General features: G+C 44.4%; 1 protein-coding gene and 1 long non-coding RNA gene across 4 annotated transcripts in view; one reads left to right on the top strand and one right to left on the bottom strand.

The window, feature by feature from the left end:
- Positions 1-26,882, bottom strand: part of SYN3 (synapsin III) — a 201,146-nt gene that overhangs the window by 151,586 nt on the left and 22,678 nt on the right. For both annotated transcript variants that reach the window (XM_056341791.1, XM_056341792.1), the window contains exons 4-5: positions 15,364-15,421; positions 3,427-3,518 (exon numbers count right to left, since the gene is read on the bottom strand). In XM_056341791.1, coding sequence (XP_056197766.1) covers positions 3,427-3,518; positions 15,364-15,421 — 150 coding nt within the window. The remainder of the gene's footprint in view (positions 1-3,426; positions 3,519-15,363; positions 15,422-26,882) is intronic.
- The window catches only part of LOC130150649 (uncharacterized), a 37,486-nt gene that overhangs the window by 8,891 nt on the left and 1,713 nt on the right, over positions 1-26,882 (top strand). Inside the window, exon 2 of one of the 2 annotated variants that reach the window (XR_008822315.1) lies at positions 15,563-16,664. The exons of the other annotated variant lie outside the window; for it this stretch is intronic. This is a non-coding gene — a long non-coding RNA (uncharacterized LOC130150649). Of the gene's footprint in view, positions 1-15,562; positions 16,665-26,882 lie in introns of those variants that run through there. 2 annotated transcript variants of the gene reach the window in all.

The raw sequence follows: 26,882 nt of genomic DNA, 5'->3' as shown, positions 1-26,882 counted from the left end.
CCATGGCCAGCTCTTTTTCATCTAACTCTGAAGAAAATGTGCTGAATGGGCTGATGAAACCGTTGCGTACCATGGTGAATCTGGCACAGAAAAAACATGTGCAGTTTTTTAGATTTGTTAGATGATAGTTTCTCTCTCCGGTAGCACATTTCACTGAGACTATCAAAGCCCTCACCCCATCCTAAAGATGTGCAAAACTTAGTAGCTAAAAAAAGAGGAGGTGGAGACCCAGAGTTTTGTTACAGTAAAATAAAATTCTGGGAGCCACACTTGTTTTAAAAAGCAGGCGAGCAAAGTAGTGCCTGGATTCAGTTATATTGTTTGCTAACTCACTTGTAACTGCTTGTTTCAGTATACACAGGCTAGTAGTCATGGAGGTCTGAATACTTCCAGTTCCTTATTCTCTTTAATTGACAATAATGCTTCTAAAGCTCTTTTTTTTTTTTTTTTTAATTTGCCTGAGGTAAGTGGCAAGTGTAGGGCTTCAAGCACTGCTGTACCTTCTTATTAGGGGATTCATCTTCCAGGTAAAAAAATCACAATTCTTTCCTGGTGCAGCTCAAATCAGTTGGCACAGGGTCTAAACAAATGCCTTAACTCCAAGGTGTCAGAAAGGGTCAAGGGATCAGCAAAGACTGAGCTTTGATTTAAACATGCAATAGGATGTCCCAAGTTTAAATAAAGAACTAGGAGACCTGCTGCGAAATTACAGAATTTAATAGGCTAATAGATTGCTAAATAGTTTATCAGTCAACATGATGTCAAACTGGAGAGAATAGCCCAGTGGTTGCTTTATTATTATTATTATTGTTATTATTATTACTACTACTACTACTATTCTTGTAAATGTTTATTATTTCATTGATTTAAAATCTACTGGTCTGCAGTATATTCACTGTCCTTCACCTAAACTGCCATACTCCATTGCCTTCGCTTTGAAGGGGAGTGTGAAGAAGGCAGGGTTTCGGGGGGGGGGGGGGGGGGAATCTCAAACGTACCTGTTAGCAAGGAGCTGTTGTATATCCTTCCTATAACTTGACAGTGGGATTTCCAAGGACTTTGGGTATTCAAAACTATGCTGAGTATTATATCTCACCATTTAGAAACATTCTGACTTGTGACAGAATATTTTGCTTAATAATTAACAGGGAGCTGGTAAGTGATAGAAAAAAGATGTCAGCAGTAAAAGGGTTCGTGCACACATGTGAGTCAAAGGTGTCCTGTGTGGCATCTCCCTAGGGCTGGGCACCCTGAGGGGTGTCTGTGGCCAGGCAGGACATGGCTGCTGGTGGGATGGGGGGATTTGGAGGGAGTGGGAAGCAAGTTGCACCCATGTGGATGGGCTGAGGGGCCTCCACGTGGCTCAGAAGCATTATGCTCTATAATTCACCTTCTAACGTGACACAGAGTTTTTATTTCTTCACCTTCTAAAGTATTGGTAAGAGTGTCTGTGGAGGCTGGCTGGCTTGAGCTCTTAAGCTCGCTGAGCTGTGCAGGACAGCGGCGTATCAGCACAGGCTGTCAACAAATGGCTGGTGCTTGTAAGGACTGTAACAAACCATGGACAACACGTGCCATATACATTGGGTATCCAGATGAGTATGTATTTGCCAAATCTACTTCCCACCACACATATCATGTGTCCTTAAGCATGCATAGATGAAAAAAAGCAACCCCAAACCTGAACTAATGCCATTCATAAACCCATGCATTTTCATCTATAAATTTACACACAAAAAGGCTAGCTGTGGTACCTTTTATTTACCACGAGCAGGAACATGAACACCATGCTCCAGGCACTCTTGTGAAAGAAATTTTGTCTTCAGTTTCACTTTAATGGTTCAAGATCTTTCTGCCAGATGTATGAATGGCTTTAGGAGGGGAGGCACGGGAAAGGAAATGAAGATGTGATTAACCTAGGAAAAGGTTCTTGGGAAACCTTCCAGCATCATGAGCAAGCGAATACAAGAGTGCATTAGCACGGCGCACTATCTGATGGATGCTCCAGTGGCTGGTTCATGGGGCATACACTTTGTTTCACTGAGAAACAGACATTTTTGGAATGGGAGAAAGCAAATGGATGTAGCAGACTCAACCTTAAAAGTTTTTAGCAGAGGCTCATGAAATTGTACCAAAGAATGAATAGAAACTTGTCAACGTGCTAAGAGCTGTCAAGACCTGAAATTAATTGATGGACCACAGTCATAGCTAATTGACAGTGACAAGTGTTGCTTTGCACTGTTTGGAACAGAAATGACATATTGAGAAATTAAACTGAGGCCAGCATGCTCAGAATCACCATTTTTCAGCTGTTCTAATAATCCCTTTTAAAAATATCCCTGCACGCTATAATATGTCGCTATTTCTGAACTAGAAGTAAACAGACAAAAGTGTTGATTAAATGTGTGAACATTATTAAACTTGGAGACGCTGTATACACCAAAACATGCAAAAGAATTGCACAAAAAGAAGTAGGGAGGCTAGAAATATGGGTTTGGAATAACAATGAGATTTCAACATAAACAAAGAAAAGCTATTGTATCAAAGACAAAATGTAGAGTTCGAAGTTGTAATGGCAGAAACTCATAAAGATGTAGGCTTGGGAATAAAAGGGTGAAAAATAGTATCAGGGCTATGCAAACAAGGGTGTTTTATCTTCATACACAGATGTGACAACTTACACTGCTCTTTCCATACCATCAGTAAGAATGCATCTACCATTAACTCCAAATTGCAGGGACCCTGTATTAGGAAAAAAAGGGAGCAATGCTTTTGTAAAGTTAATTGGGTGTGTAATTGGGGAAGCACTGCACAGGAAAAGAGTTTGTTTGCAGGGATTGCAATTACAAAGTAATGTTAGTAGGGACAGAAATCCCCATCAAAGAGATATGATATTACCTCTGAGATATACTACAAGACAAGGCCGGAGCATTGGGAATCTCTGGCAAAAAACCTGATGGTATTTCAGGAGCAAATTGGGATGTGAGGATCAGGATGATAGAAAGGCTTTGTGGCTATTGCAAGGTAGTCCACCCAGATCAGAAGCTAACACAGGTAGGCTAACAAACGCAAGCCAGTGTCTACAATGAAGGTTAGTTGACACAGAAGGAGAGAAAAATCAAGGGAAAGGAAAACTATTGTCCCTTTTACTGGGAGGCCTAAGGATAAAAAGAACCTGAAAAGGAGACATTTGTGGTTGCATGAAGGGTCTAACCTGGAAACAATGACTGTACAGCATAATGTACAACTGAGATGCGTTACAAAAACACCTGTGTCAGGTCAGTCTTTCCACTGCTTCCAGGAAACTTTGAAGTCGTCAGAACTGTGTTGCCCTAGTTCAGATACTGGTCAGACCCTGAAGTCATCCCGCTTGCCCCAGCATTGCTCTACAAAGCCCAGTTTTCTAGATAAGCTGGTGCTCCTCACCTTACCACCTTGGTGCCGTTCCTCATGACCTGCATGTCCACCATGCAGCCGCCCATGACGTAAGCAGCCAGGTTCAGCTCAGCGAACTCAGCCTGGAGCAGAGCAAAAGGACAGAGCATTACTTGAGGGCAGCAGAGACACAAACACACAGACACGCAGAATTGTCTTCGACTGCAATGTGCCTTGCCTTCTTCCCCCCCCCCCCCCCCCCCCGCCTCCTCTTTTTTTCTTCCATGAGACAACCGGAGATCCAATTACAACCGATTTGCCCTGGAGAGACTGCAGAAGTATTTATGGCTCCCACACTTGGGGTGTACAAATATACAGGATCACACTTATTGCAGTAATAAGAACTGAAGGAATTAAGAATGAGCGAGCTGAAAAACGCATACAGGAAAGAATAATAATAATAAAAAGAGGTAAGGTCATTTGAATTCGAATTCCAAGTTTCCACTTGGAAACATCCATTTAGAATTATGTCTGAGTTGGCTGTCGTGCCACTGGCCAGCTATAAACCTAGTACAAAAGATTTAAACCTAAAGAGCTAAAAATCCTCATTATGCTGCAGGAAGGTGATAAGCACAGAAACCAACCTGATAGGGTTTACTTATTAAGATTTTAACTATTATAGGGTTAGCAAAGCTGGGTAGGCTATTAACAGTACTGCTCAATTATTAAAACACTTTGTATCTTAAAAGAGGTGTGACTTACAAGGTCAGAAAGGTTGGCAAGGAATACTTCAGCTATGGGGAGCAAAAGGCAATGTGCATGGGGGCGATTACAACTGCAGTGGGTGTCAGTGAAGGCTAAGACACAAATGAGAGTGAGTAACTGGGCGCGACTGTGCTAATCCTCCCGCGTGGCTGCTGGCCCCGCTGCCCTTCAGACAGGAGTGCCAGTGAGACTCGATGGTCTCAGGCTGCTCTCAGCAGGAGGAGGGTGGCAGGGTTAGCCAGCTGCTCCATGCTCGTCTTGGCCTCCAAATCCTCTGTTCTTTATGAGCAAATGATTAGACCTTAAACTAGAGTATGCACCGTGCAAGTCCTCCCTTTCCAGCATGACGCAAACATACCTGGACAGATTCAGAATCCTATGTTAAATTAGTGCCTGTGTATATAAACATATAAATATAAATGATCAGTTCTCATTTTTTGAGACAGAAAACTTAGTTTTCTCCCTTTGAACAGCTTTCCTCCCCCTCTCTCTTAAGCCATGTCTCTCAGACTTAGTGTGATGGAGACTGGTCAGTAGTAAAATCATCTTCTAACCCATGGCTACCTAATACCAGAGCACTCAGATGGTGTTGCTAATGCTTGCAATTTTGTGAGGTCCTTGTACTATTTAATGTTGTTCCGATACTTCTACTAGCTGGAGCTGACAGATAGTGCCAGGAACAACTTTTATACAGAAAAAAACCCAAAGTGAAAAAAAGCATGTTTTGTCCTCATGAATGCATGGAAAAACTTGCCAATGGAGAACTAGTACACCTGTAAAGGCTCAGAGGCCAGACGACAACAGAAAAAATCAATTCCAGCTTCTTTTTTTAAAATCCACATAATTTTACAGCAATGACTGTGGACTGCTGACCCAATGATGTAATGAGATTTCATGTCTGTGGCCCTGTGTAAACTTTTCAAAACGACACCCTTACATGATCTTACATCATTGTACCTCCCAATTACAATGAAAGGAGGGGGAAAATTCCTGTTGCCAAGAAATAAATCCTACTTCAAATACACACACACACATGCGCAGAGGCAGTGAGTGGTTCAGGTGACTGGCTGGGCTTTTCTTATGAGATTGCACTGTGTTGCCTTGGTCACAGCCATGCTTCTTCAGTGATGATTTGTGTCAGAGATAAGCAAATATGTACCACTAACAGGCACCTGCATTTTATACATATAAAAAATCTCAATAGATGTAGGGAGGGGGGGAGTCCACCTTGAACAAATTCAGCAAGAGCAGATGCTCTGGGTACCATCAATGAGCTCCCCAGTGGGTCAAGGCAAGCTTGCTAGCTTACATGTAGGCTCAAGAGGTTCTGTGGACGAGGGAGATGAAAGGATGGCGTTCCCTCCTCTGCGCCTGCGTATGCCTCAGAGATGTCCCACTCTGAAAGCAGAGTGTTACTGAGCTGGACCCTCAGCTTCTGCAGCTGAAGGGTGCATCATCTGATGTGAACACCAGAGCAAGAGAGGGAAGTTGTAGGTACGTGTTTTCCTGGTTTTCCTACTTTCCTTCTGTAATTTTTTCCATAATGCTTTTATATTGAAGAGCTTTAACACTTGCTTTGCTGGGGGTGAAAATGGGCAATCTTCATTACACGGCTGGCACGTACTGTCTAAGCTGGTCTGACAGGCATTGCCCTGAGGCAGTCAGGCCAAACAAAGCTGTGTTCAGACACCTGACGTCCAAACAGCCCTGGGAATCCCCTGAGCTGGTAAGTGCTTCATACCAAGCTGCCAGGACCAATTTCAGGCCTGCTAATATCAAGAGCCAGAAGAAAGGGAGAAATCCCCTTTGGCAACCATTGTCCAGGGAACCCTGGCAAGGAGGGAGGAGTGGAGAGGGAGTCTGAGGGGCTCAGCTCTCTTCACCCCCAACACATCCAGATATGCAAGCACAGCTGAAGGACAATCCTAACTTTTTCCTGGCATTCGCTCCTGCTTTTATAGACTAAGTTAAGGACCATTGCTGCTTTCATGCCACTGCTTTGTCCCACCTAAGGGGCTGCTGCTCGTTGGTATTTGGTAGAGGGCTGAAAACTTCAGTCAGCAGAAACTGTTTCCTGTTGATTTTCCAGTGCTCCCTGTATTTTTAACTTTGTGGGTTTTGTAGCCTGATGACTTCCCTTGGCTGGGATTTCAAGTCTGAGATCATCTCCAGCCTGAGTTTACCTTGCAGACAAAGAGGTCTTTGAACGCAGCTCGTGCAGATAGAGTGGCAGGTAACTATGCATAAACCAGGGAAGCCCAGCTCCCATGGCCCTGCAGTCAATGGCGTTAGGACTCATCGAGTCTATGAAGCCATTACATTAGCCTGATGGTGTTTATACTTGCTTTGCAATGGTACCAGTGGCTGCAAAAACATTCAGGGCAAGAGCGAACCATGTGTGACAAAGGTGACGCAATCTGTCTTGAAGAACGATGTAATGCAGACTGTGGAAGTGGAAATATTTCGTACCTCTGTGAGGCCCAGATCTGGGAGGATGCCCACAGATATTTCGAGATATCTGTTAAAAATGCCTATTTCATGTATTCAGATTCAGAAATCTCTCCAGATCATCTGGACTAAACCTTAAGCTACTCTCAGTTTCTCCCATCAATGTTCTCTAGGTTCTGGAGATCTTTCTGGTAGCTATTTTATTTTCCTGTTTGCTGATAATAAAACAAAGAGGATTTTGCCATTTTAAATCACGTGATAGTAGAAATGCCTGGCTCGCTAGCCATACCTATTAATAATTCATGGCAAGAACATGTTCAAGGTGGATTTTAAGCATTTTTCATAGAATAACAGAAAGCTTTGTTGGAAGAACTTCAAGACATCACAGTCTGTCTCTCTTTCCTAAGGCAGGATCAGCTCTACCTCTGCTCTTGTATGCAGATACTACATGGCCTTCTTGTATCTTGATTCCACAGAGAAGAAACATCCTCAGGCATTGTGCCTTAACAGCCTTCGAAAGTTCTCCCAATGTCCAGACTAGATCTCTCCCTTACTTTTAAAGACTGTAATTTTTTTGTCCATTACTTCCTCCTGCAGAACCCGAAGACTTACTGCTTACCCTTCTTACATTTTTTTTTTTCCACCTAGACAAAACCAACCCCATTCTTGTAAGATTTTCTTGTAGGGGATGGTTTTCAGCACACTGACCAGTGTTGTTGCTGTCACCGGGATCCTCTCTGATACGTCTGCAACTTTCTTGACTTGTAATAGCCCAAACTCACCATGATCCTTCGGCAGAAACCTGACCATTGTTGAGTTAGAAGGCAGGCCGCTCATATAATGCTGCTGTCCACGTGTGCCAGTACGGACTTACATCCAGCAGTGTGACTACTTTTCAGCTCATATTCTGGCTGAGATCCTCTGCAATCCTTTGTCTAGGCTACTGACTTGTCTTCAGCTTCCCACCTTGCGCACCTGCCATCGATAATTGCTGTGTAAGGGGGAGATTTGTTAACATCTATAAAAACCTGATAGGAGGCAGTGAAGAAGACAGAGCCCTACTTTTCTCAGTGGGGCCCAGGGAAAGGACAAGGGGCAGTGGGCATAAAATGAAGTACGCTAAATTCCATGTAAACACAAGAAAACTCCCTTTTTATTGCAATGATGGTCAAACACTGGAACAAGTTGCCCGGAAAGGCTGTGGAGTCTCCATTCCTGGAGACACTAAAACATTTATAGGCTGTGGTCTTGGGCAGCCTGCTCTAGGTGACCTTGCTTAGAGCAGGATATTGGACTGTGAGATATCCAGATGTGCCTTCCAGCCTCAACTGTCCTGTGATAAGTTTTTTGTGCATGTTATAATCTAGCAGATTCCTTATTAAACTTCTCCCTGCATGTCAAAGAGGAACCCCAGGAAAGCATCTTAGGTTCCTCCTTGAGCAGATGCTGAGGGTCAGTTAATCTTCATTGTGGCACAGGAATGCAAGAATAGGGATGCGAGACAGTTTTTTGGGTTTGTGTTTCAGGAGCATGGTGACTGTTTTCTTTTTAAAGCAATCAGGCTTAGTGTGTCCATGCAGCAACAAGAACATTGGGGTGTTTTTGAGCTACTGAACTTTCTAAGCCCTCATCTGTACGTAAACTAACTGAAAGCTACTCAGGTTGATTGTTGCTTAAAAGGGAGACATAAAGTTATATTAGACTTCTGTGTGAATATTTGCATATATACCCCTGTTTGCATATATACAACACACACACAAAAATAGCAGAGGGGGTTTTAACACTGCCAGGGAACCTTTGCACTTTTGTCCGTGCAATATACTATGTGCTATAACACATACACTGGCTTTTTGGGGGGTAATTCCACAACATAAACCACAGCACTGAGCTACCACTACACTACACAGCTTTCCATAAAGCAGTGCAGAGTACCTACAGCAGCAGGATCCTGAGCAGGAGTTCGGTAGGTGCTCTGACCAGTCCCTCTCACCCACGTGGGCACAGCGGAAGGTGGATTGGCTCATGGCACTGGGGCCACAGGTGGCTTTCAGGGTGCTGGGTCTCTTGGGTGGCTGGAGCTCCTCAGTCTCCTTGCCTCCTTTGCCTCTCTCTTTGGCACTGATTGTGCTCTGATCAAGACTCTCCATGCTCCCAGTCTTGCTCCTGAAACTCCTTACCCGTTATCACTACACATCCGTTTTTCTCCCCCTGCCCAGTGACACAAAATGGAGTCAGAATAACGGGCTGGTCTGTGTCATGGCTTAGGCACTTGGGATGAGAAATTACTACTGTCTAAATCAAATCACATACATTCCTCCGTGGATTTTATGCTTTAGTTTTTGGTGGATCTTCCAATATGTACAAGCAAAGACAGACTTTGGCAGACACCAGACTGCATTCCTGTAACATTTCATTAAAACCATTACAAGAATTTCAGGGGGAAGTAAGCAATCCCTAACTCCGGCACAGGCAGAAGGGTGAACAGGTCACACGGATGGGAACAACAGGGAGGGATGTGGCTGCACGTGCTTGGTGTGCACATGCATGCAGAATTAGAGGTTACACACCCTGATTCCCCACGTCTCTTTCCTAAGACGTTTTCCCTTGGGGAGTCACCCTACTACCCACCTGCCCCCGGTATTGGGATCACTCTCTGAGAGAAAAGGATGGAGAGGGTCCAGCTGGGAGGGGGATGATGCTGTGTGGCTTCAAAGGGAGCTTCCACAACTGCTCTTCACAAGTTCTGAAGCTAGGATGCATGCTCCTAGGCTACAGACACCACCGATACTGAAGGTCCACATGCCTTGACCTGTGTGAGGGCCTTCTGGTGCATCAGCTCTGATGGCATTTGGAATTGTTTCTTGAATTTTCTTTTCAAAAGTTGTGTGACTGCCTGAAAATTGGAGGTCTAGCAAAAGCACATTTCTAAACTTTCTGATCCCAGGAAACAGCTCAAAAACATGAACCCTGTAACCCTCCTAAAGCCAATGGAAATTAAAAAAAAAAAAGAAGATACTGTTCAAGAAAGTAATGATTTTTGATTCATTCTTGCTAGTTCTTCAGGACCCTTCATTCATGGTTTCTGAATGCTTGTATGTGGCAAAGCTATGAGAACTGCTGTTCTTGAAATGTTTTCTGGCTTTCTGTTGGAACCACCCCCTTCAAAACATATAAGGAATAAAACTTAAATAGTTATTTGATGAGAGGCTAGTTTTCCTCTCATCACACACAGGCCTATCAGACTATCTTTTGAAAGGCCCACTTTATGCCGCACATGAAAATACCTCTTTTAGGACGGGAAGTACCATGGAGCTGGAATTCATGATTTGTATTACAATTATCTTCTGTGAGCGCCAAGTACAACTTTTTTCCTGACAGTGCTGCCAATGGAGTCATAATCTATACCACAAGACTTTTCCAGAAGCATGTACATAGGAGTTCACTGAATAATCATCCCCTGAAAATAAACCAGGCAGCAGGAACAAGTGAATGAGCTGTGCAAGAAGAATGTGTGTCAGACGGACAGACGGACCCACCTCATCACAGCAGGAAATGGTGGGAAGGAGATGGGCAGACAAACAACAGGAATAAAAATTTAGACGAACCTTTTGGCCTCATCACTCCCCCTTCACCCTTTTCACCCCCCTCCACCATCAATTAGCTAATGCCAGGAAAGATGTCTCTGGCTATATTAAGATGCCTTTGGGAAATATCTGACAGAAAGGTACCCTGAAGGTGCCTGACTATCTGAGAAGTGCTGCTTGCTCTTGCCTGCTATATCTGTGCTCTCCTCTCTCTCTCTCTCCTGGGCTCTTGTTGGTCAACACGGGGCACAGGACTAGAAACGACTATTAAAGCCATAGGGTCTGACCCCTTGCCACTGCAGACACCATGTCACAAAACACCTTAAACCAGTATATTTATTAAAAGCAACCATGTCTCCTTTAACTTTTGTTTTGACAGGATAAACAAACAACTCTTTCAGCCTCCTCTTATAGGTCAGGTCTCCATGGTCATCCCAGTGACCCCGCTCTGCACATCTCCTGCTTTGTGGCCATCTCCCTCCCAGACAGGTGGCAAGTGTCCCACTCATCTGGCCACCACCCATAGAGCCATGGTCTGTCCGATGGGTCTCTGGTTGGCCAGGTCTCAGCCCCAGCTCTTTTGCTTGTACCTGAGTGCAGCAGGGATACATGGCTATGTGGCATCCTCCTTGTGCATGGGGTATACCTAACACCCAGGGAGACCCCTGTTGCAGCACTCTCCAAACTAGCCAGCTGCAACAAGGTCTTTTACCATCACATACCAACATACTCTCCATGCCAGTCCCTCTGCTGCCTTCTCCTAATCTCTCCTCATCCAGGGTGCACTGCCTATTCTCTTGCTTCTTCCTCAGCTGCTTCGTTGGCTGCCCAACCTCTTAACAGAACCAGCCCCAGCTGCACCTTGTCTACATCAGCCAACCCACCACCCCTGAAGCCAGCCCACAGCTGTATGTTATCAATGATAATTAACCCAGCTTCATTCCTTTACAGACCCCCACCTGGGGTATGTTATGATCCATATGGGAAACCCCAGAGTCATATGAAATCCTTAGAGCATGCAAGGCTTAGTTTTCTCTGGGACAGGGCAGAGATGGTGGGGAAGGAGGTGCTGAATTACTACCAGTTGCCTCTAGTGATGGAAAACATTTGACAGAGCCTAATGTCTGTGGTGTAATTTCTCCTCTTCCTCAATATACTGTGTTTCCTAATGGTTCTTCCCCTCCAGTCAGTGAAGGACTGAGAAGTTAAAAGCAAAATTAATTTCAGGAGAGACTAAAAACAATGTAGTCAATTCCTGTGACAATTTAAGATTCTTTGCTAAGCTCAACTTAGTCTTAGAGCCACTTAATCAAACTTACTTTTAATTTCTAGAAGAATTTCTCTAATGATTATATTTCTAGAGAAAAGAACGGGGGATGTATACAATTCAGTTCTCAAAGCTAGAAATCACAAGGCAAGTAAAAGCAACAACATGGATCAAAGTCTAAGAACCTTATTTTTAGCAAAAAATAGCAATAGCATTTTTAGACTCATCGGCTCCTTAAAGCTTAGGGGTTAACCCACACTGAGTAAAACTTAAACCATCAGGATTTTAATGAGAATAGGTCAAATAGATTTTATTTTTTTTAACAGAGTTTCGTTCAGTCTTATGAATGACTATCATAGCTACAGAGGACTTGCAGTGGAAAAATATCCAAATAATCAAAATATAATCCAAACTGCTTCCAAAGAAAAAGGGATCCTGATTCAGCAGAGCACTTGCATTTGCTTCTCAGCCCTCACAGCCTTGTGCTCTCCCTCTGCAGCCAGCAGGAAGAAGGCAATGGCATTGCATGCCTGGGTTTCAGTCAAGAGCAAGCAATAATAAATCCTGCAGCTTCTAAAGCACCTTAATAAGTATGTTTTGGGTGTTACGCTGAAGAATAGAAGAGAAGAAACAGAGATGGAAAATAAGTCAGGCCTCATATTAATTTTGATGAATGACAGGAGACACTAGAGGCTTGGAGAGGCTGTACCCACTGCAGCATCCATGGCAGTTCTCTCTCCTGTTCATTGGCACCATGTGGTACCCACAGCATGTTTGTCTCTTGCTAGTGCTGATGGACCTATCTGAAAAGCAAGGGCCTGGGGCTGGTATTGGGGTCATACAATTTGTTTCTGTGCTAAAGAACCAGAAAACCTTCTTCAAGACTCCATAAAACCTATTTTCATACAAGCTGAGACTTAGAGAAGCAGCTCCCTGAGCAGCAGGATGGCATTTAACATTCTCTTCCCTGTGGATTATCCAGTGTCTAATACGAACTGAATTCACCTCTTGTAGAAAATTAATATCTTGAAACTTCTGCCTGTTTCTCCAATTCAGCTGAAATCAGCCAATGCCTTCCACAGCGTGGGGTGTGGGGAACAGACAGAGCGAGACATACATCTTGCATTCCTTGGATGACAGCCAAGGGGGAGAGGCAGCCCAGAGAGCTGGTCAGGGTGTATAACCAGATTAGATAACTGACTTCCCGCTGCTGAGAGAGGGAGAGACAGTGCTGCTTTCAGCACTCCTGCTCCATTACAAATAAGTGATGTCATGACTTCTTTTAAAAAATATCACCTACTTTCCTGCTCTGCTTTGCCCAAAGATTGCTGAGATGGCTTGCTAAGGAAGAATTGAGATGTAACAGAGATGGAGGTGGAAGAGGAAGAGAAAAAGCAACAAGGCAAACTCTTCTTTCAGTTTAAACCAGCTACAGAGCATCCTGGAAGAATGGCCAAAAAATTAGCATGGTCAGAAATAAATTGGGCAGAAAAAGACTGGTAAGCTGGGAACTCCAAGAGAAAGGTGTGGGCCAGGCTGGTAAACACAGTTATTCCCTGCATCTTTATTTTTTTCTTCTCCCCACCGCAACCCCCCACCTCAGAAGACTGTGGAAGAGCATTTGTTTTTCAGATTGAGAGGGTCTGCATTCATCTTCAGGGGGCCTGTTCCACAACAGTTTAGGGTCCCGGATTGTGCTTGAGGAAGAGGATGAAGAAACAAGGGAGGCTCCAGGTAATCAGGGTAGGAGTAATGAATAAAAATTAAATACTGAGAAATACTGAGCAAGCATGGGTAGGTGAAAAAAAAAAGGGACAAAAAGCCAGAGTTTGAATAAAGAAGGGCTCCTCTCTTGGTCTCGACAATATGCGGAAAGGCCTGAGGTCAGATTTGAGGATGGCCCATGACAATGCAGCTTCTGTGTTTCCCTTGACGGACAGTGGTCCAGCTGAGAAAAGTGGTCATCCCTTCTACTTTCAAGGTCTCGGGGGCACAAAAGCAGTTCCCTGCCAACTACGTGGAGGCTCAGCTGCCTGGTCTAAGGGGCAGGAAGGGGGGAAGGGGAAGCAGCTGGGACCCTTGTTCATTGCTCCTCAACTTTTTGCACCCACTGCACCCTTCCTTCCCTTGGGCAATACTGCAGTCACTATGGTCAGTATTTAAAGATGACTGCAAGGGGCCTGGCAATGGTCTTCACCAGCAAAGTCACACCAGCCTTGTGGTCTTTGTTTGGAGCAATTTGGCGCTTCATCTCAAACATGGACATTCGGGCTATGTGAAGGATTTCAAGAGACAGATTGGGAAAGTCTCCCTGAAGGAGTCCTTGGGGAAATGCGATAAGCTACCTAGTGACAATGATGAGGGTCATTACTGGGCTTAACCCATCAGGGAGCAAGAGTCCATTTCTGCCCTTCTTCACTCACCAGCCATTTGAAGATAGTTCCTTTGTAAGGACCTCAAGTGCAGTAACATTTGAGGAGAAGGACTATGAAGGGAAAGGCAGAGGCTGGAGGTTTAGGAAAGAATTAACAGGTCATTTTGAAGAGTACCAGGTCTAGCTTTGAAGCTGACTCTGCTTCGAGCACTGGAGTGGGTTGGATCAGAGGTTTGAAGGGCAAATCTGAATTATTATTTGATTCCATACCTCTGTGTGAGAAGTGTGATTCCCCCCTGCCCTTTTTGGACATTTAACGAGGCAGCCAGCAAAATAAGGACTTTGACAAGGTAGTGCAAGTGAGAATTGTTCTTCCTAATACCACCCAGTACTGACAAGTGTGATACCAATAAAAGGAGGAAAACGAAGTGTTCACAGTATCATAGTTGCAAAAAAAAAAAAATAAAAATGACTTGCTATCTCTTCTGTCCCAGACACAGCCTTTGATCAGAACATGTGTGCTGATGTATAGTCCTAGGCAACTGGACAGCATCCCTTTGAAAAGAGAAGGAACACCTTATCAAGGGCAATGGGTCCTGAGAAAGTCTTCAGAACCACTGCATTAATAAATCTATACATCTATACACACATGCATGCACACATACACACACATACAATGCAGAATCAACAGCTTTATAAAGACAGAAAATATCAGGTCATTCAAACAACATTCACCAGCTGCCTTTACCCATCCAAGCAGTTTTATAGCCCTGATGAGTATAAAAAAAGTATAGGATTCCTTCAGGATCACCAGCTCATCTCTACAGCTCTCTTTTCCTATGCCTGCTTTCAAGTTAGGTGCCTGCAGATGTTTATTAATAATCATTTCCACTTTGACAACAGCATCCAAAATCTCAGTCAATACTGAGACTTCATTTTGACAGTCACTGCACCAACACAGAAAGGAGAGGACAGACCCCAGCACGAACAGTATTCAACTGAAACGAATGGCCAAGGCTAACAGAGAAACAGAATTTTTCCAATGTCCTGCAGAGCACATCAGAAAACAGGCTATGAACCTCCTATGGGCTTTCAACAGGTAAAAAGATTTTGCCATATGTAGTTATTGTGCGTACTTAAGCCAAAGGTTTTAGCCTCAAATCGGGGTAAGTCAGACGACTTCTGTAACTCATGTGAAACATAACATCACCAACATGTACTGGGGCGTACTGACTTTGTACCTTTTCAGGCATAGATATGGAGCTGTGAGGTAGTCTTCCAGTGGAAGATATTGCAATCCTGTCACCAGAAAAGAAAATCTCATTTTAAGGTGAAATGGTGACTGATTCTGCAAAGGTAGGGAGGACGAAAGGATGGCCTTAAAATATATTTCCATTTTTATAGCTTCAACAACTCTATGAAAAGGACATGTCTTAAAACTCCTGGTTAGTTCCTTTCTTCAAGAGAAGAAATATCTATAGATTATCTGTCATTAAGGCCTTAGCCCTGTCCACACAGATGTCTTGGAGCCAAATTCAGTTGTCACTGACCTGTTCCACTCGGATATCAAATTCTCCATTCACTTTCTTCCCCTGGAAATATTTGGCCCTGCAGAAGAAACGAGAGAGACAAACATAGTTCAAGATTTTTGGCTTTCATTACATACTGTTTTGCTTCTGCATTTCCCCTTTTGCTGAAGAATTTCTATCCAGGTCACAGCATGTTTTCCTAATTCTTATTTTCTTTCAGCTTTCTGTTCTTCAGGACAAACCTGCCAAGCCAGATGAAAACCGCATTGGAAAGTTCCTTCAAGGCTTGTGACTTTTTCATTTTATTTTCAAACTGAAAACCAAATGCTCTCCTAATCTTTTCCAGAGCAACAACTCTAATCAATGATTCCCTGCTATATCTCATTTAATACTCAATCTTTATTCTGTAAAAGAAAGAGAGCAACATATGGCACAGCATTGGAAACTTCTGATGCTGAAAAAGGATCTTTATCATCACAGCTGAAGCAATTCTCCTGCTATTCTTTCTAACTATGGAGCTGCTTTTCAATTCTATTTGACTTTCTGCTGCTGATTTAGAGGAACAGTATCTGCATCTACAGTAACACTAATGAAGGATCTCTTCTGCTGAACTGCGAGACTGTGTTTGCTTTGGAGATGAACAGTGTCATGACCAGGACATACACTTTCCACCACCTCTGCTCCTAGCTGCCTATGCTATGCAGACAACAAAGCACATACTTTCAGAGGGATCGGTTGTTCATGAACAGGGAAGGCTGACAGTAGCATTGGAGAAGTAAACATGGGAAAGGGCAGGCAGTTTTAGCTGTTTTATTCATATTTGTGTATAATGTCCCTTACATTGAGTGGTGATCAGGGAAATTGCCAATATGTTTCCCCTGTGAATATTTCTCCCCAATTATTCCCCTCATCAAACAAACCTGACAGAAGCAAATATGAATTTAGTTTCTCAGGCCTCTCCCCTAAAACTTCAGGAAGACCATGCAGGTTCCAAAAAGCTCTTCTATTTGGAAAGCATTGAAAACACAGTTAAGCCCTGCAAGAGCTGTTTCCAGAGGCAAAGTAACTCTCTGCATTCTGTTTCCAATTGGCAAAGAGAGGACAGAATAAAGAGGTAAAGGAAAAAGAGGGGAAGCCGGCTTTGCTCCCTATTTTATAGTATTAGCAAAAAAAGAAGCTGGCTCACATTTTTACTATGTGTCTATTTCTTCCAATAAAAAAAGGAGAAACAGTAGGAAGGCAATTTTCCCCATGGCTGAAACACACCAGTTTTCAGCTGAATGCTCCCCTTCCTCAGAAATGTGAAATGTAAATAAAAAAGTTGTTTTGTTTTGTCATTCTGGCTCAAAACCAAGTCAAAAGTTTTCATTTTATTAGAAAAAGACATAAAAAATGTCAAAAGTTTTCCACTTTGTTCTAATCAGGGTAGCTGAAGGCTGTATCACGCTTCCCTTCCCAGACAGCCCATCCATCAGCATGGCGCTAATAAGACCTCTGCATAGATGTCAGTGGAGGGACAGTGTAGCAGCCAGATGTGACCAAGATCAAGTGACTTGAATAACCCCTGTCCACTATAAAAAGCAGAGCTCTGGCCATTTTTTCCTCCCTTTTTTGAATTTACGAGTGTTGCATGAAAGAAAGCAACTCAACAGACAAGCTGAGACATCACGCCTCTAACAATATACAGGAACGCTAAATACACTTAATAATTCCATCGTATTTCTGGAGGCATGGCTCTAGAGGGTCTGGCAACACTCCTCGCTCCTAAACATTGGGGATATTGCTGGAACCAGTGACTTCTCAGAAACTGGAATAAGCTTTAAGTGGGCCCACAGGAACTGGTCTGAAATTTGAGGCGCAGTATTCACTGGTACAAGCTTGCTTTCACTCCCAGCACACTCATAATGTATACTCCTTACCCACATTTATGAAACACAGTTCCCTCTACGGCCTCTCCTCTCTGCCGACCAGCTGGTTGCAAACTCCTTGGTGCTGCTTTGCTTCAGCTTGTAATGAAGTGTGATTAACCACAGTCTCCAGCCCGGTACGGATGGAGCAAAGAGGCTTCCACTGCGTAGTCCAGGAAATAAGCCTTCACACGGTTGAAAAATCCTCTCTCCCATCTCTACAGTACTGGGTCTGCTCATGGATAGTCACACAGAGGCCACATCCAGCATGAGGAGTCTTTGGAGTAAAGCGAGGGATCTCAGACACCGTGCGACCCCTCCTCCTTATCCCTCTTTCCACACAGGTTGTCTCATCACTTGTCTCAGATATAACTTTCTTTTAACATCACAATATATCACTTTCTTTAAAAGAAAGCTCCCCAGGAAGGTTAACCTGCTCTGACTGTCTCTGAAGACTACAGGTGCTAAGCAATTTGCAGCCAAATATTTTGGTCAGCCCATCATTTTGACACAGCTCAGGGTAAGAATGAAACACTTCTTACTGAAACATCTCTGAAATGGATGGAGTGATGTTTTTAATTTGCACCTGGAGTTTTGGAGCCCCTGGGCAGTAGAGGCTATCATGCTGAAATGAAAAATGGCTTTAGCCTCACCCTGGAGCCCCTGAAATTTCAAGCAAGCTGGAATCATTGCTGATGCTGCGGTAACATCATGATGCCTCCGTTGCAAGAGGAAAAGTGTTTTGGTCAGTACTGGGCAATGTATGAAATGGCTTCTGGTCCCCACAGGACATTAGACAGAGGAAAGAAAGACCACACTGCTCTGGTGGGGATGGAGAAGAAAGATAAATGGATGTTTCCAGCAGGTGAGACTGTGCAAGACATTTGTGGATGTCCTCTGCCCCAAAACCACCTGAGCAAGGCTATTTCAGACCTCTGCCTAGGAAGTGACATGCTGCAGGGTTATCTAGGCAGCTTGTAGTGCAGCAGGGGAATGATACCCAGAATACTAGTCAAAAGCCTTTCTGGGGAGCTTCAGAAAAGTCTCCACTCACCTCCAGCACAGACAGCTGCCAGTGATCAGAGAAGCAGCCTATTGCCCCAGGAGTCGGGGGCTGTCTGACATCCCCCAGTTTGGCATATGGGGCAAGGCAGTGGTCAGGCAAACCAGCCTCCTCTACTGGGCTGCCTGCAGTGCTGACCACCGCTTGGTTGGCCACCCCTTTATTTTAAAGCACGTCAAATGTTCAACCCACCAGAACACAGTGTTGTAATTTGGCTAGGCAGAGTGCAGCTGGGGGGGTGCAGTTGCTGTGATCTCAGTAAATTAGCCTGTAAACATGTTTTGACTGAAGAAAATTGTGGGGCCATGCTCAAGAGCAGTTCCTGGGTGGGATTTACAGTGTTAGGCAATGCATTTAAATGTGGCCGTACCAGCTGGGAGGGAGAAAGCACCACAGTGAACGGCCAAATGTCTGCCCTGGCTTCCAGGGAGGAGAGCTTGCCTTGAACTCCTCTCCCTTTGGGACGAAGCAGCCGCAAGCTCTGGAAAAGGACATATTATCTGGGTGCGAGGGCATCAGACAAACATAACTTCTGCTTTCTGCCTCAGCCCTGACGTGATTACAGGGCCATGAGAAATCTGATGCCTCTTCTTATGAAGTAATTTGGAAAGAATAAAAGCTTATTTTCCAGAGCCACTATGAAAAAGTCCCAGTCTGCCTCAGAGACCATGGCTGGAGGAAGCAAATACGCAATTTTCTGTCAGATATGGAGTGTATCCTTAACAGCAGCAGGGAAAAGTATAGGATCAATCCACCTCCAGTTACCTGCATAAAAGCTAATTCACAGAGAAACCATTTATAACATTAGTGCCCTTAGGTGTTTGCAAGCACTGATCCGAGACTGCAAAGACACCTGTAAGACAAACACCAGAGGTTACCCCTTTGGTGTTACTGACAGCTGGGACAGCTTGTACTGCACCTATGCGAGGGCTGGCCAAGCCAGCATGCTCCCCTGCACCTTCGTACTAACACCCGAGGTCTACAAACACAGTGATTCAGTCCTCACAGGGCGCCAAGTCCCCTGTCACAGCCTCGCATGCCATCAGGCCCAGGGGAGGTAGAGCTGTGCCAGTGGGCTGCAGGTACTGGGGCTGGGGCCAGCCTGCACCTGCGCCGTGGGGAAACAGCAAAGGGGAGGCAATTCCCACGCCTGGAGTAGGGGCTTCCAGGATCAGCAGCAAAGGGCCCACACTCACAAGCTACTTCTGTTAGGAAAGCACAGCTCATCTTGCAATTTCTCTCTGCGCGATAAATAACTTGTTACACCTGCTGCCTTCTCTTTCCGCTTTAAAACAAAAGTAAGTGCGATGAGTGCTCAACCCATCAGCCAATGCACATGCGCAGCACAGGAATCCAGGAGAAGCTATTTATGCAGAGCTTGTAATCTCTCGTGGAGTTATTTCTTCCCTCTTCCCTCTTCTTTTTTTTTTTCTCTTGATGCAAAGAAACATATCCAAGCTGCTTCAGAGGGCTGCTACAGTGTTTTTGTCTGGATCTGTGGGAAACGGGAGTCATCAGGGATGCAGTAGGGAACTGCACGTCACCTGCCAGGCTGGAAAATGCTCTGCACAGGTGAGGGATAGGAAAAGATGCCCAGGTGTGACACATCAGCTAGAGAAAATGCTCAAAGAGTTCTTCCCCAGGTACAGTGCCACTAGACAGGAGCCCATGTGAGAAAAGATGCAGCACACCCGCCTCAGCATAGGGAAGGGAGTAGCTGGGAGGGACAAGAGATTTGAAGTGATGATGATGGCTTGGAGGACTGCTGTGATTCAAAGCTTAAAGGTGTTCCTGCAGGTCCATTAGCTGGGTGAAGCAGAGGTTGTGACACATTATGCAGCTTTGAAGACAGGCTAGTATTTTGTATCAAATTCACGGGACTTCTTCAGCATAACCTGTAAGATGGCTCCTGGATGAAGCAATTTTCTAGGATAGGAAGAGGTCAAAGAAATATAGCTCAAATCTTCCTGCAAGGGACCTTAGTGGAGCTGACAGAGCAAATGTTATTGCAATTGCTTGTAGTACGTCTTGGAAACTAGGAACTGATCCTTTGGATGAACAAACAAACCTGAGCCCAAATTCCTGGTGCTGTGAATGAATGCAGGCACTTTTCGGGGCACCACTGTTTGACAGAGCCTTTGAGTTAAAAGCTCAGGAGCAGGCTTGTACTTTACCCTAAAAATGGACCCAGTATCACTGAGAGTGGGCCAAAGTGTGGCACTGGGATATTGTAATGGCCAATTCCTCAAACCCTCTGACTGTGCTTGTGCCTCTGGACCAAGCCACAACAAGCAAAGAAAGCCAAGCCACACTTTGGATGGAGACCACTTCCCATCTCGAGTGGAAGGCAGCCTTCGCTACCCTGTGGAGGGGCCAGAGCAAAACATGCTCTACTGAGGAGAGGGGAAACTTGTGGGACTTTTGAGGAGATGTGGGCAAGGGAGTGGGTGGAGGAAAGAGGGAGGGAAATGGTAAAGAAGAGATCTGGGTAAGTAAACCAAAAGGGATCCACAGGAAAATTCTGGAATTATCTGAATTATTTCCCTGGAATCACATTACATATATTTCTCTCAATCCCCTTGGGAAAATAAGGCATGTAATTTCTTTCTGAATCAGCCTGGAAAAGGTGAGGCTGAAGGCCCCTGGATTGGGTGTGTGGGGACCTTAGGGAGGAATGGGAGGGGGCTAGCCACTGTACGAAATCCCAGTGTCAAAGGGCTTGGGGGCCCAAGTGATACACAAGGCACTCACTGTATGTCCGTATTGTCTCCTTCATAAAAGGGGCTGGGACTGGGAAAAAGGAGACAGTTTCCAGGATACTGGCCAGCAGCCGCTGGAATGCCCCGGCCCCCCCCAGCCCCCACACGCTATAAAGGCAGGGGGGAGGAGAGATGCATTTGTGCCCTTTTTTCTTCAGGGGTGAAAACAAGGAAGGTTTTCCTTTCAGGGGCCAGCCCTCAACTCCTTCACTACTTCTCCCCAGTTTAGCAATTCTCAGCTGCAAGTAGTGAGGACTTTTGAGATGGTCAAGTCCTGGCTGCCCAGGGCATAGGGAAGAGAAAAATCACAAATGCTGAGGTCTGCAATGCACTGGAGCCTTTGTCAACATCTGCTTTGGCCCAGAGACCTTTTTTGCGCTGTTCAGCTGTGGGATGGACTGGTTGGTAGTTAATATCTATCCTGTAAGACTACTTTCAGCCAGGGGTGGGGGGGTGTCAGGATGCTAAAGGTGGTGGATAAGCGTGATGGATGTGTGCTTCGACACCGCAGGGTACAAGGTGTGACTTACAGTTAAATGGACCGGAGGCAAGTGCAGAAAGAAGGCAAGGGTACCCGCACTGTGCAGGCAGACAGGGAGGAACCAAGAAGTAAATCTAAGTTTTGGGCTGGGTCAAAAGATAACACACTGATACTTTGCCAGGAGCTCCACAAAAGTTTCAGCTCCAGCCGCCGGGTGCTGTATGGCTGTGCTCAGCCCCGCGCACTGCCGGGGTGAGATCACCTCGCTCGCAGCGCTGTCACACCTGGCTTGCTGGAGCCACCAAATGGAGAGCCAGCTCGGCTGCACTGCAGGTATGTCCTCAGTGTCTGAGGCCGGGTGGTGGGAACAGACCGCCTTTGTGGTCTTCTGGGAAGAACCACAAGACCCAGACTGCTCTCATTACTGTAAAACAACCCCCAAGGCATTATTTATTATGGGGTCACATCAAGGAAAGAAACGCCTGTCCTGATGAGGTCTGTATCGGATTGTGATGGTGGTATGGGGTTTTTTTGTTTGTTTTTGAATAAAGGAAGTCCTTGTGGTGAGGTCCTTGATGAGGTCTGAGGTCCCACCCTACAGGGCTGGAAGGATTCTACAGAGTTGGAAGGATTTTCTTGGCTTGAACGCACACAGAAAGGGAAGCTTTGGGGCAGGAAGGGAGAAGGTTTTTTTAAATCTTCTTTTGTGAGTCCTCCCTTTCTCTCAGGGAACTGAAGGCCTGTTTTCGGGGGAGACCTGGCTTGGCAAACCACCAGCACTTTAATGATTGCAGACACAACTATTCAGGCCGTTCTTTTTATTCAAGGAACTATGGAGTCCCACACAATGCCGGCCTCCCAGCATCTTCCTGTGCCACCTCCTGCTCGTGAAACTGTGGTAGTCAAAGCCATCCCACCCCCAAGAGTAGCAGCACTAGGTAGCGCAGTGCTATGGCTTTTGGGCACGGCTTTTTGTGCTTCTCTGAGCTGTCAGGATAGGAAGGACACTTTGCTGTAGGTCTGGTCCCCCGCTCTGGCTACGTTGTGGCCACATTCATGATGGCCACAAAGAGTTGGGGGGAGGTGGAGGTGGGGGCTGCTTTCAGTACAACACAAGGCAGCAATTTTATTTTGCGTATTATCAAAATAATACATTGCTGGAACATTTCCACATTGCTAAGTCTAGATGGTATGGCCTGGAGCTGTTTGCAAGGGGTATCATTTTGTTGAGGACTCTGCAATATTTTATTCCAGCCCACTTCTGTCCTCCCTGAACTGGAGAAGCAGGGGAATCGGACTAGCTTGAACCAACACTGAGGCAGGGCTGCTGGCTTTTAAGCAGAAGAAATCTGGCTCACAAACATTGAGAAATACATCTGAGGGATTTTTTTTTTTTTTTTTAAATATGTACAGGACTAGGCAGGACATTCTGAGGTTAAATTCTACGCATTTATAGGAACTCTGGTAAAGCAATTAAGGTCCCAGATTTGACTTGCATTAGCATATTTATAACCTGGTGGGAAATGTTTTCCATATTCCTTGTGTCTATTTTTGTAATGATACTAATCCTTTACATTTCTGTATCACCTTTCATTTAGGAGGACTAGATCCCAAGTTGCTTTACTTATGCAGGACAAAAATACAGGCAGACTTGATATACCTAAAACAGAGTGGAAAGTGATGTGATAAATGCAATTTATGGAATACCTTTGACAGCTTTACCTCCTTTTCACCCCTATGCCTGCATGCTATGGAATACAGAAACTCTTCATGCTGCTTTCAAGTGTGCACACACACACACACATACATGTTTAACACAGACTTGCCTCCTTTTTCCCTAAAGTGGAATTTTTGCCCTCAAGTCACACTTGGCATGAATAATAGGAACAGAAATATTCAGTCTGGGGTAGACATGGCTAAATGATGAAAATTTAAGTTCCTTAGCCAGATTTGTGAAAACGTAAGTTTTACTTGTAATTTTTGATTTTTTTTTTTCAAATTATAGCAGCATAGTTGCACAGAACTTGTGAAATCTTAAAAGGTCACCCCTGTATAATAAAACCTAATTCAGAATAATTTATTGTCAGTTACCACCATGCTAGATGATTTTGGGCTTATTATCAGGAAAGACAAAACTTGGTGATTTAACCTGCAAATTCCTAAGGTGAAGTTTGAAGTATCATTCTGAATGATAATAATAAAGATAAATGATAACAAAGTCCGAAGCCAGAAGCTAGCCCAAAACTTCCCATCATATTTAGTGAATTAGGTACAGAAATATTCCTCTGAATGGGAGCCTTAGTATATCATCTTCAGTCTACTGAAAGAATGAAATGACTCATGACTCTCATTGAATATTTTTGAAAATTAATTTCTTGCAAAAAAGATTAGGATTTGGGAGGTCCCCTGTTACTAAAATTCAGTATTAGACTGTTATTATTTGACCAATTATATTTTTGTACAAAAGACATATTTCAGGCTCAATGTTCTTATGTACTATCAGAAGTAAAAATAGTTTTATTTTAATAAAAAAAGGTTGATAATTCCTCTGAGTAATATGAAACAGTAATCCTGTCAGGTCAGTCCATAATTAGACCTGAATGGTGACATTATTGTTATACAAAGAATCATTTCAGTTGTATTAAGAGGATTTCATTCAGTAGTAATCACAGCTTTTCTTTTCCTTAATTTTTAAATTTTTGGAGACAGTATCTTCAGACAGATGTGGCTGTAAAGTAAATGGGAAAACAACAATGCAATTTTGTATCATCTCCTAAAATACCCTCTGCCTTTTTTTTCCTGTAAAACATGGCATTTTTTCCTTTGAATCCTTGTTTGTAGAACCGCCACAAATAGGGCACATGTATTTTGTGGAAGGCAACATGTAACACTGTTGGCACTTGAAACAGCCTAAAACTTGGACAAAACGCACCAATGGCTTTTCAAAGTGACATGAGATATTTCACAAATACAACCAAGATACCTAACAAATGCAACAAGAGCAACTTTGTTATGCTGTCTGGTCCAGAAAGCAATGTTTTTAGCATATGTTGTTAATAGGAACCTTAGCTGTGCTTGATCACTTCCCAAATAAGCTGTTTAAACATGAAGCATTAGCCCAGAACGCTGAGCACTTTTGCAGAGGATGGGGGTTAACAATTCACAAGACTAATCCTGTTTGATCTGCTGAGAAATTCAATCCAGCATGAGCATGATTTTACTTAATAGCACATTGGGTGAGGAGGTTGCCAGAGGCGGGATGTTTTCCTCCTGGCTGAGGTCGGGCTGCTGGAGCTGGCCCATCTGCCATTACATGGAGTCCTGCCATCCCCCTGCCTCATGGTCCTGCTCCTTTTTGCTGTGTGTTTGCACGTGCGTGCGTGTGCGTGCGTTCATGTCTGAGCGCCTTTTTTCTGGCAGCTGCTGTAGGTGAGTTGTGGATGCATTTTTGCAGGTCCCCCAAGGCACAGATAGTACGAGCCTCATTCTCTAGGTGGAAGCTACCTGGCTGAGATATGTGCCATTAATGACTGAAAAGAAGCGGAGTTGTTCCCTAGTGTGCTGAGGCATGGATACATGCACTTCTGTGGGTGCCTCTGAGGGCTGCCTGTCAAAGCCAAGAGCATGAGGGAGCAGCACAGGTAGTGTTTTCCTCTTGTCCATATCCTGCACGCAGCAGATTGACTGCGTGCTTCTTTGCAATGCGCTGGAGCTGTGTCTCAGAGGAGGATGGAAAATGTGTTCAAAAAGTTGCCAGTTTAACAGAAAGCTGGGTGAGTTCCCTTGCTTTTAATAGAACGTACCTTTCTTTTACTGTTGCTAATGCAGAAAACAGCTGATCATACCCTGTGGGTCTTACATTATTTTTATAGTACTTTGGAATAAAAGAGCATATTGCATGTCAAGAGTGGTAAGGATTTTATGGAGGAAGATAGGCCATGGATGCTCTTTGCTTCCTCTAGACCTTTGAGAGAAGTGGAGTGCTATACTGTACCATCAGAGACACACTAGCTCATTAAAAATAGAAAGGATTGTCATTTGTCACTTTAAAGTGCATTCAACATACACTTGCCTATTTGGGTTTTTCATCATGCACTTGTGCAACACCTCGTCCTAATCCACAATTGCAGCTCTTTGCCTCTGCTGTAATACAAACAGTGATGATAAATTAATGTCTGGCTTGGCAATATTCCTACAGTCTCCAATTATGAGAAAGTATTTTCATTTAGAGAAGAGAAATCAAATGGCAGATTCCACTGTCTCTCACCCTTCCTGTCTGTGAACAAGCTAGTCCTTGTTGTAAACTCCATGTAACTTGCTGTGGGGGAGAAGGCACTGTGGAAGCCCCCTGCTCTTTAAATAAAGGTAGCACTTCAGTATTTACTTCTCAGGGATCTTTTCTAATAGAGTTAACTATCTGAAACGGAGAAGGAAAAGGTTTCTTGAAAACCAAATACAAAGGTTTCACAGGTAGCAAGAACCAGCGCGGACAGAGGTGGAATGCGTTGCAAACACGATGCGTCTTCCAAACCCTAGATCACCAGCACAAAAGTAACAATACGTTGTTGCTCACTCTGCAAAGTCTGGGACTGTTTCTGTACATGATGCAGTGTGGACAGCCAGAATCCCTGGATAACCAGTGTCTTCAGCTGTGCTCTCACAAGACAAACACTGCTGCCTCAGGCTGGTCAGCTTGAGCTCACATCACACCCTGGCTGAGACCAAGAAGATGACTGGCATTGCTCAGAAGTACTTTACCAAGAGCAAACATCCATGGAGCCATGGAGCCACTGCTCTCCAGTGCTGCTCTCAAGGGCTCACTGAGTTTCCTGGAGACATGAAAATCAACTGCCAAGGAACACTCCTGGCCTACTGGAGTAGTTGCATTGGTACGCTCTCTCAGAAAGGACCATGTGCTACCTTTAGGCTGGGGCAGTTTCTAGGCATGTGTTTCTGTCCACACTACAAAAAGCCGTGGAAATCTGTGGCAGGCAAAAATTAGTAATGTTGTCTCCTTGGTTTTCATGTCATATATATGTCAGGATATGGTCATGAATGCATATGTTAATTTTGTTCTGTGCTCCCACAAGCTTAGAGAGACTGAAGGCAGGAAGCCTTTGCAAGTAGCATTATTTGATATCTGCAAGCCAAATGAAAGGGATCCCCCCTCATGTGTAGAAACTGTGAAGTTATAGGCAGCAGAGGGGTAGCCAAGCCAGCAGGATGCACAGTGCTTGCACTCGAGTGGAGGAGTGAAGACAGCACGGGTAGCCATACTCCCTCGTCTTACCTCCCAGCTGCTGCTCCTTGGGCAAGCTCAGCTCACAGAT

Source organism: Falco biarmicus, chromosome 5, assembly GCF_023638135.1.
Source record: "Falco biarmicus isolate bFalBia1 chromosome 5, bFalBia1.pri, whole genome shotgun sequence".
Classification (NCBI taxonomy): Eukaryota; Metazoa; Chordata; class Aves; order Falconiformes; family Falconidae; genus Falco; species Falco biarmicus.
The sequence above is the reverse complement of the archived record's forward strand: the minus strand, read 5'-3'. Positions and strand labels throughout refer to the sequence as shown.